The sequence below is a fragment of the Electrona antarctica genome, assembly GCF_951216825.1.
Source record: "Electrona antarctica genome assembly, chromosome: 8".
Classification (NCBI taxonomy): domain Eukaryota; kingdom Metazoa; phylum Chordata; class Actinopteri; order Myctophiformes; family Myctophidae; genus Electrona; species Electrona antarctica.
In genome coordinates this window covers 18,862,348-18,876,058 of record NC_136789.1, presented here as the reverse complement: position 1 = coordinate 18,876,058, position 13,711 = coordinate 18,862,348, and the positions used below count along the sequence as shown (strand labels likewise).

General features: G+C 42.5%; 1 protein-coding gene across 1 annotated transcript in view; it reads left to right on the top strand.

The window, feature by feature from the left end:
* Positions 1 to 3,366, top strand: part of LOC306928393 (relaxin receptor 2-like) — a 147,420-nt gene extending 144,054 nt beyond the window's left edge. Inside the window, exon 21 of the mRNA XM_079508449.1 lies at positions 1,273 to 3,366. Coding sequence (XP_079364575.1) covers positions 1,273 to 1,541 — 269 coding nt within the window. The 3' untranslated portion in view covers positions 1,542 to 3,366. The remainder of the gene's footprint in view (positions 1 to 1,272) is intronic.
* Positions 3,367 to 13,711: the final 10,345 nt, after the last annotated feature.

Genomic DNA, 13,711 nt, shown 5'->3' with positions numbered 1-13,711 from the left:
CTACTAGTTCATACCCGTTTGGGGATATGACGTACCCAATCCCTAGACACTCTTTCTCAGGGGCGTCGGACTGGGGGGAAAGTGGGACACACTTACTAGGGCCCCAGGGTGTTGGGGGCCTGGAAAGCCTGGATTACACGTAAAAAACACAACACCAAATGTGTGGGGGGCCCACGGTGATTGCCTTTCTGAGGGTCCAGAATTTGGTGCTACACCCCTGCTCTCTCTTTCTCTCTCTCTCCCCCGTCCCTTCTCTCTCTCCCCCCTCACTCTCGGCTCCGCAATCTATCTCCCCCTCTATCTGCCACTTATATATAATGGGTGTCCACTGTGGCACACCTGTTATGCAATGCTCAGCCACTCACAGCCCACCTCCCGGTGGCTCGATTTCATGCATAGCAATAGAGGCCATTGATGGCTTGTGGTTGTGGAGGCTGTGGAGGTATCGATCCTGATGGCTTGTGGTTGTGGAGGCTGTGGAGGTATCGATCCTGGTGTGGAGGCTGTGGAGGTATCGATCCTGGTGTGGAGGCTGTGGAGGTATCGATCCTGGTGTGGGGTTATCAGGATCGTGACTAAGATTGTCACGACCATTAGAATCCTTTTCTCTCCTCTTGCCAATATTAGGCGCCATGCACATGAAGGGCACTTGAAAATACTACTTACGCCGAGTGAGTGTGTGTTATAGCATACAGTTTCAATCAAATATTGTGTATCATTGAGGCATGCCACAAAACGTGCATTTACTCTTGCGCTCCCAGCTCGACATACTCTCTGTTCTTTAGGGATCATTTCTTTTGCTGAATGGGTCTAATTTGGTAGTGCATTGGGTTATCGATTTGTATCCAACCTTGAGGTCTTTTCAAGGCCCCAATTTGTCTTTGTGAGTCTATCTTTGAGACTCTTTTGCTAATTTGGTTGAGTACATTGGGTCATTCGTTTGTAACTGTCAAATCTATTCTTTTCCAATTTCTGTCCTCAATTACGGCACCATACATGGTCATTTTTTACGTTCACTACTAAAGTTATTAGTTAAAAAGATTGTTGTGGTGATTTGTCTGCAACCAGCAGTCGAGTAACGAGACGTGACCGCGGGCTCCTGGGCCCCAACACACTCTCTGCGTCACGATAATGACTCCCCTGGCAACCAGCCAATTTCTCATAAATTGTGTGTGTGTGTGTGTGTGTGTGTGTGTGTGTGTGTGTGTGTGTGTGTGTGTGTGTGTGTGTGTGTGTGTGCGTGTGCGTGTGCGCGTGCGTGCGTGCGTGCAGGCACCATGTCCAGCTGGTTGGTGATCTTCATCCTGCCCATCAACAGCGCCCTGAACCCCATCCTGTACAGCATGACCACCACCTTCTTCAGGGAGCAGGTGGAGGTGCTGCTCTCTCGCTGGCAGAGGAGCCTCTGGTCCAAGAAGGAGAACCGCAAGAGCATCACCTCCAACACCATCTTCATGGAGATGTCACGCAAAGCCTCCGGCCAGCCGTCGCTCTACCTCCCCAAGTCGTCGCTCGGCGAATTGGACCCGCGCTACGGCTGACAGAGGTGCTGTTGAAACCGCCCCGCCAGCACCGGACGTGTATGTGTGCAGTCAGAGGTGGATATATGAAGAAAAGGGAGTACCACGGCGCCACAGCCCAGTTAAGGCAGGTCACAGGAGTCCGAATCAGAAAGACTTTAATGTCACACCTTAAAAAGTTAAAGAAAGGGTGAAATGAGCGGGACACACATAGCAGCAGCAAACGTGGAAGAAGACACCGGAGCAGCTCACCTTTCACTAATAAATATGCGTATTGCATTGTCCGAGCTGCTCCAGAGTCTTCCATGTTTGTGGATTTAACTATGTTTTGATTTAACAATGGATTGTTCAATTAAAGCAGACCCTGCATATCAACTCATCACAATGGTAGCCTGGTCCTATCGCAGACCTCGCCAATGGTAGCCTGGTCCTATCGCAGACCTCGCCAATGGTAGCCTGGTCCTATCGCAGACCTCGCCTGATTCTGGTCCTATCGCAGACCTCGCCTGATTCTGTTCTGAAGATCAGCTGATCTGCGCAGAATATTCATAAGCTGATCTGCCTGCTTGAACACAGGCAGAAGGAACTTTTCACTCACCGTTTCTGTGGTGGGACAACTTACTGTGTGCGCATTTATAACTGGGCGCTGACCTTGGATTGACAGACACACAGGGACAATGAAGTGACCTTTCACACGATGTTAAGATGTTTCTACACGCTACTATATTGAAGGGGGGGGGGGGTGATCAGTGCATTGGCTAAAATTGCAGACTGTAATTGTGGCCTTAGTGCCTTTGGCTTTTTTATTTGATTATTTATTCATTTTGTATTATTGTGCTGTTCATGTTTGCGAACTGAGCACTGAGCCTGAAGAAATGGAGAGCCATTCAATTAGTCTCAATAGACTGTTTCCAGCGAGTCCACAATACTGGTGGTTCATCTGGCAAAGTCAAGCAAAAAATAATCTGTTATCCTAGTTGACAAAATACTGTTTTGTCTATCTCTGTAACAATGTGTGACATACCAGAGATAGAGTCTTGTGTACAAAGTGCTTAGTCACACAATCAATCAGAACATACACAATGTTGTAGGTCTAACCTCAGAAAGGCGGGTACACAACACACAAGCTCACAGTGGAAAGTACATATGGCACACAGAACCTTTTTTCTTTTTTTCTACATTTGTGGAGTGCTGGCGAGAGGGTGGCCATGCAATGGCACTTTAAGGTCTACAGTACACAACTAGCACCTGCTCACAGTATGTCTTAAATCATGAGGGAACAGTGTGTACTAGTAGCACCAAGAGCACTATGTATGTTTTTATGAGCAAGGGTTTTTTGAGGACTACAAAGTATCACATGCGATAAGGTACCAAAGAGAGCGAGCTATTATTACTGTTAAATCCTGGGCAGTACACTCCCTCTGACAACCTGCGGAGAGCAAGGACTGACCTCATGCTTCCTTCAATGCATGAGGAGTCCAAGCCGCTTATTTTCACCTGGGAGGGGGCGGGGGGGACGTAGCATGTGGAAGGAACACGTTATTCCAACCAGTTCCTTTCCCCTCCACCAGGCGCCCTGGCAGGGGGAGGCAGTATAGAGACCAGGATTACTTGTTTTTTGCGAGGGTATACCTACCCTACTACTATCACACTCTGCGGTTCAATGCTAAATAAGTGTAATGGAAGGTACTGACTGTACATGTGGTCCTAATATGTCAGGAGTTCAGTCTGTTTCTGTTCGCTCATTTTGCCAGAGATAAAGAAAGACATCCTCACACAAGTAGTGTTGACTTGAGTATTTAAGACTGATGAAAAGCAGAAAATAAAATAATGGCACTGCGTCTTTCATCCTCATGCCTGATCGAGGTCTTATGTATGAAGATGTGACAACCCCTCCCCAGGCCCCCGCCCCGCCCCCAAACCAAATCAAGAAAGACATCATCAGAGCGTGGCGTGCTCTCCAAGCCCTCTCCTCTCCTGCATACCAAGTGGTGAGAAGAAGTACTCACAAAGTACTCATTGTGCAGAATGTAAAGTTTTCAAATGTATAATAGGGTACTAAGGTAATAAGGTACAGTAGATTAACTATTTAAATTTTCAAATAACCAAAATCTATATACGTATAGGGCTGAAGTTGTATGTATTTTTTTAGGTAATCAAAGTCTTCAAATTAATATAGTACAGTAAAAGTACAATATTTGGATCTGCGATGTAGTGGAGTAGTTATTTAATTATTGGAAATTGGAAATACTCAAGCAAAGTACAAATCCCTCAAAATTGTACTAAGTACAGTACTTAAGAAATGTACTTAGTTACTTTACACCACTGTGCATACCACTGGTTGTCCTGCAGTAAAGTCTAGCGAGGTCGCGGTGGGGGGAGGAGGTAGGGTTACCAACTGTCCCGTATTTGTCTCTGTACTTTTTCCCCCTCTAGTACACCAAATCTCTGCCATAAGTTACTGGGGTCGCTGGGGTTGAAGTGGGTAATATAATATACAAAATCTATACTGTATACAGTGAGAAGGGAATTGGAGTTATGACTGTTTAAAGTCCAGCCACTGTGACTGTCATCACACAGTAGGTGATCTTAAAATGCCTTGTATACTTACTTCAATAATCTAATTAAGTTTATGAACCGTGTGGCTCATAAAGAGGATGGAAAAGGCAGCAGTGCTTACTGCTCCAACAAACACAACTGCCAGTGGGAAGCAGGCAGTGTCTTTGGCAATACTCTAGCGACCTCTACTGGTTAAGACTGCAGTATACATGCAGGGGTGAATTGACAATGAATGAATCTCAAACGTTTTAATTTGAAGGACCTCCATAACACTGAGAGTATATACAAATGGAACCACATTTAGTTCCATTTGTACACTCTCAGAGTTACAGACCTGGCTGTAATGGGCCTTTTGAAATCCCCTCAAGGAACCCGGAGGGTCTCTGGACCCCACCAACAAAAGCAAACAAGTACACTGTATAATTATGGTTGCATTTTTTTCAATCTATCCTTATAGAGATGGCTGGACTTAGACACTCCAGTGTAGACCCGAAGTGATTTGTGATTGTGAAGCATTTTGAAATGGCCATAATTGTAAATTTCAGCCTCTGTTTGACCAACAACAAGTCAATCATTGGCCATCGTCATTATTGGCCATCGTCATTCCTGTGGCATTACATCGTACTGACTGTGGACACTGTGTAAAAGATAGAGCCCTATTTTGCACTCAGTGCAATGCGGGCAATGCCTTAAAGGTGGGGTAAGTAACAGAAGTTGTTTGTTAAACGGTTAGTTATATATTGTGATAGTAGTAATCCTTTGTATAGATTCTATCTATCTATACTTGGTATAGATCGTTCTCAAACCTTTTCATGTCAAGGACCCCCAAATTGACATTTATTAGCCTGCGGATCCCCGTTTGAAAAGATATGCCAGGGACCCCTATAAAATAAGATTTTTATTTCAAAGAACCCCAGTTTGACCTGCATTAGTCTACGGGACCCCCATTTAATGACATTTCTATCTCATGGAACTCCAATTTATATTGTAAAATATATGTTAATATCTCTATGATAGTGTACTGTTATATTTGTTCAATGACTGGCATCTATTTTAATGTTACTTATTTTGCCTTGCTCCAGCAACCACTGGTTGCATGTGCACAACAGCTCTTTGAACCAAATTATATTGCAAACTGACTGTATACATTTTAGGTACTGAACTGTATCAATCTTAGACGGGTCTAAGTGATATTTTCTGGTTAAAACAAAAAAGTGTTTTTGTTAAAAGGTAAAAACTTTTATTGTGATAGCAATCATTGCTATGGAGTGTTTGTTCAGTAACAGGAGTCTCCCTGTTTCTCCAGCTCGTTGTGAACAGAAAATACATTTTCAGGTTGGTGGCCACATTTCAGCCAATCAGAAGAAAGTACCCATTAGCTTAAATTGTATAGTGTCCCACCCTGGGCAAGACCTACGCTGAAAAGACTATCATCGGAAGTTGCGGGATTTTAGCGGAAGTATCTCCCAAGGAAATTACGTTGATGCTTTACAAATCAGTTTACATTCTCTGCGAATGAAACAAGTGTTGTGATTGGTCGGTAAAATATCGTATCCGGGGGAAATACATCTGATGGATGTTCCGGAGGATACGTCCGCCGATAGCTTCTTTGCCTTACGTTGTGACCAGGCTCTTCTTTTCGCAGAAAAGTAAGCCTGGGACCGAGGCTAATAGTGTTCTAGTTCCAATTTTCACTGCTCATTTGTCATCACTTCTAAATTAGTGTATCCTGTATCCTGTGTGAGTTCTCTCCCCTGATTGGATAAAATTGGTATCCTGAACTGAAAATGAGCTGAAGAGACATGGATATTGGATACTGAACAAACACTCTAGTACTATGAGAATACAGAGCTATTTAACACTTATTTTAACAAAGGAAAAATCACTTACTCTACCTTTTAAAAGTCATAAATAAGTGTATCCATTATTGATGTTTTTTCTATCTTGGTACAATTCATCACCTGTACTAGACTGGGTAGGTAGACTATGTACAGTAAGCTGGCCATGGATACATGGGGATGTACGTTAATCACAATACTTTGGTGAATTATAACACTCACTTTTGTCTCTCTCCAATGCACAAAGGGACGAATCGATTGCTCTACGTCTGGCTAGTTTGTTGTCAACCATCGTATGTATACCATAGCCTGATTGCTCATGAATGCGTGTCTCAACAATGTGGAGTGAGTTTTTAAATAATATTACATAATATTTTGTACATATTTTAAAGGAATTGGGTAGGAAATAACATGGTTTGAAATGAGTCATGAATCGGAACATGAACAAATCATTTCATCTGTGAAATGTGATTTCTATTTGTACCTTTCATACAGAACTGCCATACTATGCTGCATATGCTGCAAATACATGTATTTATTTGTATAACGTGTTGTATTGCTGTTAAGTTAAGATAAAGTCGGCAATCACAATCAATCAAGATGTTTAACGAGGTAAAGCGGTCATACAGCCAAAAATGTACTCTGAATTTTTCAAATTTGATGCAAAAATCACAGAAAATAAAATTCCACTCCCATTTGGGAGAAAGTTATATCACATAACTCAGCCTTATTTAACCCACTAGACCTGTACGTGCCCGTCGCAGTCGGCCACCGGCCTACTTGGGAACGATGCAACTTGGGAACCTAATGATATACGTTGTCATAGCACCCATTTTAAAAGTCAACCGATGTCCCACATGGACATCTGTGTATGTGCCTGTGTGTGAACTTAAGGGTGCGTTCGGAAATGCGCACCGGGAATGTGGTCAGTTTGTTGAGTGTGGTGGGCGGTGACGTCACAGTGTGCCTTATTTACGAACGACCACAGCTGTGACGCATTCACACCGCCGACACCGGACAACCCCAGCTTCAGGGTAGGGTCGCTCAGTGCGGGCACTCGGCACACCCGGTGTGCAGCGCACTGGATTTTCGAACGACAACGCACCGAGTGCACTGAATAAACGAACGACAAGAGAGCACACCAGTGCGTTCAGGGCGCATTTCCGAACGCACCCTAACTGCAAACTGAAAAGTGTACTTGGCAATCAATTCGGCCCACTGGCAGAGCCTGATTGGTTGAGCCTCAATTGGCTGAGGCAGACGCTGGAAATTGCACAGGTGAAAGGAGTTGGCCTCATTAGGCCCACTGGCAGAGCCTGGCCCAGGTGAAAGGAGTTGGCCTCATTAGGCCCACTGGCAGAGCCTGACCAGAGCCTTTTGTGGTGGTTCTGGAGAAACGTGGGTCCGACCGACTCGATACCTGGCACTGCACTCCCTGTGGGGGTGTGGAACGCGTGTGTCGAATGTGAAGTCGGTGGGTCAAATGGTTCTCGAGTTACGTGCATTACAACCGTACACACACGTCACGTACGTACGCACACACGCACGCATGTACGCAGAGACGTGGCGCATTTATAGTAGGATGGGAGAGAGGAGTGATGGCTAATTGACATCCCTACTATGGCTGATATTGCAGCTGAAAGCTGTGTCTTTCCTAGCGGCTAAAGGCCTATTCATACACCAGTCTTAGGTGATAAGGTCACCACCGAAAGGTTGGTTAGTAAAAACAGAAGGGTTGAGCGGTGAGTGGCTTATGAGCGCGGCATGATGTCATGTTGTAGTTTTCGGTGATCATTTTTATCACCTAGGCCTTTAGATTACTTCAACTTCAATAGACTCGTATGCACTATGCACTGCAGCCAGCTACTTCCTTCACAGGTGATTTCGATGATGCTAATTATAATGTTGTGTTCCAATTCTGGTCAAACAGAGTCGGGGTGTTGATCTTGTGCATGTTGACTCATCATTGGAATTTGGAAACACTCTGCTACACACTCAAAGTGGGATCCAGGGACACTCATCGTACCTGGGTCACGTTTTTGTCCCCATTCAGAATTCCTATAGATGTGTTTAATTAATATTGTGTCAAATAAGAACTGTTTTCCGAAAATAAACAAAATGAGCACGGCAGTATGAAGAATCAACTGACCGAGAAAACGGTAATATTACCACCGATGACTTAATTAGTTAAAGATGGAGTACCGTGATTTTTCTCCACCCTAAAACATGATCATCAGGTATTATTATATAAGGAGGAGGATTTATTTCAAGAAAGTGTACAGTATATGTGCAGTATATGTACAGTATACCTGAACTGAAGCCGCACCCACAGCTGCTGTTGTTGTATGATAAAGGGGGAGGGGTAAGGGGACGGGATGATATTGTGATGTCACGATATCACTGTTTTTTTCATTGGTACGTTTGACTGTCAAGGTTTCAGTCTCCAGGATGAAACCCTAAATACAAAGGGAAGACATCATTGCATATAACAACCACGCCAAGTTGTCTTATGAAGTACTGTCTGTCACCTCATAAACCCATGAAAAACTGGAGAAAATACAAAAATCACAGCACTCCATCTTTAACATTTTACCAGAAACACACTGTATCAAATGAGTGACTGACTATCGTAAACAATACAGAGCCAACTCCCTGGCAATATTACCAGGACAGTTTGTTTATTTTTGGACCACAATTCTTATATGAGACAATTCTAAGATTACCCAATGTTATTCTCCATAGAAATATTGGCCCGGTTTCCCAAATCGAACCAAATGGGCCACACTAAATGGAACAGAGCCCATTAGTATCACTGGTAACACCAGTGAAGGAAGTAAGGAAGAGGCCCAATTTCCTTCTGATATTCTTTGAGACACACAAGCTGTTGCCACACTTACTAGAGAGCCATGGACGTTTTCTCTGTCGGCCAAAAACGGAAAATAAGCTGGCCGACAGAGAAAACGTCTGTGGCTGTCGGCTCAGGTGTGGAAACCCTGACACAGGGTGTTTCCAGACAGTGGAGTCACGAAGATTCAAAAATCTGCGAGCTGTAGGCGTCTCTTCCGGGTTTTTAGACAGCTGGTGATTGGAAATGAAGCTCCACCCACCTGCAAATTGCCATGTGGGTGGAGCTTAATTTCCATCCACCAGCTGTCTAAAAACCGGGAAGAGACGCCTGCTGCTCGCGGCTTTTGGCATCTTCGTGACGCCACTGTCTGGATGCATTGATACAGGTATTTTGGGGCATGGCCAAATCCACCATTATTGTTTAGGGCTAAAGAACGCTAACCTGACTCCGCCAGATGGGGCAGCAGAGAGTACACTGGGTTCCCAGGAGGGGGAACCCCCTCCATCAGGTTAAAAGAACGCAGCCTCGCCATTGGAATTGCATTACGGAACCTACAGACATGTTTTGTCGGGAACTGCAAACACAGCAGCAACATAAGAAATAAAAATGGGACACCCAAATTGACTTTTTCCTTGTTCCCCAGGAACAGGAGAGAAGACCACTATGATTTGAGACACACATACAGGTATTTCGGCCGGGGTGTGGTCCAGGGCAACTCCGGGGAGTAAGCCTCCGGCGAATATTGTGTCCATAGGAGACAACTGTCTTGTGATTGGTTGTCAGTAGGGTAGGGAGCGCTCTGCTGTGTTAATTTTGACTGGACGCAAGTGGTTATTTGCCCCGTAATACTAAATCTAACCCTAACTCTAATCCTAATCCTAACCTCAGTCTTAAACAGCCATGTAATTCCCCTAATCTCATATCAGTTTTAAACAGCCACATGTCGGTTTTAACCAGCCATGTATCAGTTTTAATCAGCCACATATCAGTTTTAACCAGATATTTTAAAATATCTATCATTGCCGTATACAAGTTCCCATCATTGCAGTTTTCAAGAAAGTATAAAAGAAAGGAGGTGGATTCATGAAACGGTAAAAACAAGTGATATGTTGTCAAATATATTCATGACTCATGAGTACAGTAGTCTACATAGTACTGTACATAGTACAAATAATAATAAAAACGCAGTTAGGAGCAGAGATAGTATAGGCCTAACGGATACGTATACAGGAAGGAAGAAAATAGAAACAGATAGGCCTATACAATTTACCAATCAGTGAGCATCTACAGGGGTGAGTCGATTCACAAATGTCAAAATCGATTTTATAATTAATTTAAAAAGTACAGAATTCATTATTGTTTGAAGAAAGCTGCTTAATGTTTTTGTCTAGTTTGTTGTTTTTTCATATTGCTAGTAATTGCACAGAGCAGCAGTCAGATTTTGGTATTGAGAAGCCTTTATGCACAATGAATTGAGAATAAAGTTTCACTTTGAATTATATTAGGGAAGAAAAATTACTTTTAAACAATATCCATTTTTTTTATATGGAGCTGTATATATGGCCCTGTTTGTTCAGTTCCTTGTCAGATCGTCGTTTAGTGTTAGTGTACTGTTATATACTGTGTTTTGGCCGCAAGCCATTTTGTATTATTCAGTCCTTGTTTTGCCTGCTCCCATTTTATGGGAAGTTTAAGTTGGAAAATAAATAAACCCCTCGAACTTTAATTCTTGACGTTTGTCGTACTGCTTTTGGGTCCTAGTCTGAACGCACCCTGACAGTCACATGATGGACAGGCATTGAGATGCACAGTGGGCAGTGGCGATCTGAAAATAATAACACATCTGCAAAGACATTTCAGTATCCACCTTATATCATCCTACCCTATTTCTAAAAGGAAGACAATTCTTGTCAAAATGTTTGTTTATCCTTTAAAAAATAAAATGGGTTTACGTCGTATCTATGACCTGTGCTACCTCCTTTTAAATATTGGTGTATCCTCATGGTCAGCAGCATGACATCCTCAGTTTGTAAATACATCAAAGATGTGGTTATAATCCATCTAATGGGTAGAGCCTTGGCCTGGAAGAGGTCATCAGGTGGTCCCCAACCTTCTTAAAGTGTTTCGACCCTAACCACAACACTCTCCAGTTAGCGGGTCAGCAGTGATTGGCCAAATCACTGCCCCTATAGCTCTCATCCAGGCTTCCAGCTATTGTACTTTCTCTTATGCCAAAGCCAACAGGAGGCTCTCTCTGTCATACAATTTAGGCATTTAGCAGACGCTCTTAATCCAGAGCGATTTACATTAAGCAAGAACAAAAGAAAACGCATGGCAATACATCATATACATAAAAAGAAAAAAATAGTTAGCATGAATCATACGTATAAGAACGTAACAGTGGAATATCTATATAATGAAACTGCATGTACGTATACTATAGTGCTATGTCTACATAAAATCCTATCTAAGTTACATAAATTGAGCCTTTGCAAGCATTTTGTCTTCTTGTGTGTTCTTGGGGGATTGCAGGCACTAGGAGGTCTCTAGGACTATGGTTTGCTTCCTGCCTAGGGTCCTCCTAAGGCTACGTACGTCTCACCAGACTATAGGCTAAGTCTGTGCGGTGTGCATGCATCCGTCCTTGTCCACACTTGGCCTTACTCTAGTATAATTGAGTCAAGGTGGTTTGTTCGAAGCCTTCTCTGCGTCTGTGTCACTGTCCTTGTTGTTGCCGTTGAACCTGTCCTCAATATTGGTGTGTGCTCCTTCTCCTGTATCTGCCTATTATTTTCCCACCATGCAGTGCAGGTGTCAATAGTTTGTCAATAGTAGGCCATTTTTAAATTCAAAGGTTATGCACGTGACATCATCGTATCCGGAAGCTACGCCTACTGAGTGGCAAAAAAATACTTTCTGGCCTTGACAGCTCATAGGACTACATCCAAACAGAAAAGTCCTATCTTAAACAACATTAAACTCGGCGCCCGCTGGCCAGGTGGTCCAGGCACATGCCACATGTGGGCTTTGGCCTGACAGCTTGTCGCGTGTTCGAGTCCCGTTCATGACGACCTTTGCTGCATGTCTCTCCCCTTCTCTCTCTGTGTGTGTGTGTGTGTGTGTGTGTGTGTGTGTGTGTGTGTGTGTGTAATAAAATATCACAGTAGCATATATGAAACGCACAAATGAAGTATCATGAAGCTACAGTATAATAAATAAAAGCAAAAAAATGTTTGGTTTACATTTGTTTTACAGTTTATATATAACGTGTACCTAATATGTTTGTGTGTGCGCGTGTGCGCGTGTGAACGGAATGCGACCCCCAATCAGCTGACTGCTCAGTGTGAATGGCCCAGCTGCAGGGGTCAATGGGTCATACTCAAACAGACATACAGTACACACGTTTGCACCGCTCAGAAGTAGTAATAGCTACTTTCTGTCAAGAAATATGCTTCAGTGTCAGAAAAAGTGTCAGAGTTTGGAAGCGCTCATTTTCTGTAATGCAACGTCCTGCTGCCTCCTGTATTATGTGCAATTTAGTAACAGTTGGTACCGTACGAAGGACCATTGAGTGATTTCCAACGAGCGCTTCCAAACTCCAGTGTCCCGGTGGAAAAGTGATGCATGTGCATAACTTTTATTTGCAAGCATTTATTTGTTCGATATTTGTCTGGGAATTGTTATGGTTACTTTGAAAAGATCACTATAGCACTCACAGGGCCTTTTTGTATTGTGTGGGCTGAAAGCTGTAATATCTTCTGCAACTTCAATGTGTCTCTCTACTATACACTGCTATTTTATTAAACAAAAACCAAACAAAAACATATCTAGAAACATAGCATATTCACAAACATAACTTGTATTTTGTTATGTTGCTGTTAGCATAGTACCTTTTTTTCCATAATTTTTGCATTTTGTTGGTTCTGTAAATAAACAAACTATCTTGATTCTTGTTTCTTGATTGATTCTTGTGTAATGTAAAAAAAATACATTACATTAGAAAATAATTGCACACAATTTTTCAGTAGGCATATAGACTTAGCCTACAGGTGATTACTTCTAAATGTAATCTGTAAACATTAAACAGATTGGTGTATTCAGTAGCTAATGGTAATGCAATTGAATTTACAATATAGAATGTTTTGTGAAGTTGTGTTTATGCATGCAATCTCTAAACAACAAAACTCTTCTTATTATGAGGGTCGGCACAAACCCTTTTGAAATCTGCGGCCGAATATAACTTGGGGGTCCTTATTGACATTGAATATAACTTGGGGGTCCTTATTGACATTGCCATTTGCTCTTAATTAGCCTACTTCTCTTTGTTCCACATTCAGTAAGTCAACTTTCCAAAAAACAACATGTTCTTTCATCAATTCAGTGCTTCCACACTTACTGGGCAAGCATATTCTGTACACGGCAGGTGTCCTTTTCATGAGAGCCAAAGGAGGTGCACCCTTGGCAACAATAGCTGACAGACAGGGAATATAAAAGGACCACTTCAGCCATTTACAACCTTCTTCATTATAATCACTCCATACCATTTCTGTCTACTCGCTCTGTTTCTAAGAGGAGGGCTAGCTGTGGACGATTCAGAAACCTCAAACAAAAATGTTAAACTTTTTTTTGTATTCTTTATTGATGCAAGAACAATGGATTCTATTTCAGCATGCTTAGTTAGATTGGGCCTGGGGTCTCAGAGATTTAAAAAACAATCTAGTAACCGGAACCATTTAAAAACATATTTATTTATATCTATCTATCTATCTATCTATCTATCTATCTATCTATCTATCTATCTATCTATCTATCTATCTATCTATCTATCTATCTATCTATCTATCTATCTATCTATCTATTTAGCTATCTAGATTTGTAATTACATATATGTCTACAAATTGCCAAAATGCTAAAACCTGTAATAGCCACTATAGTCATTTTGATAA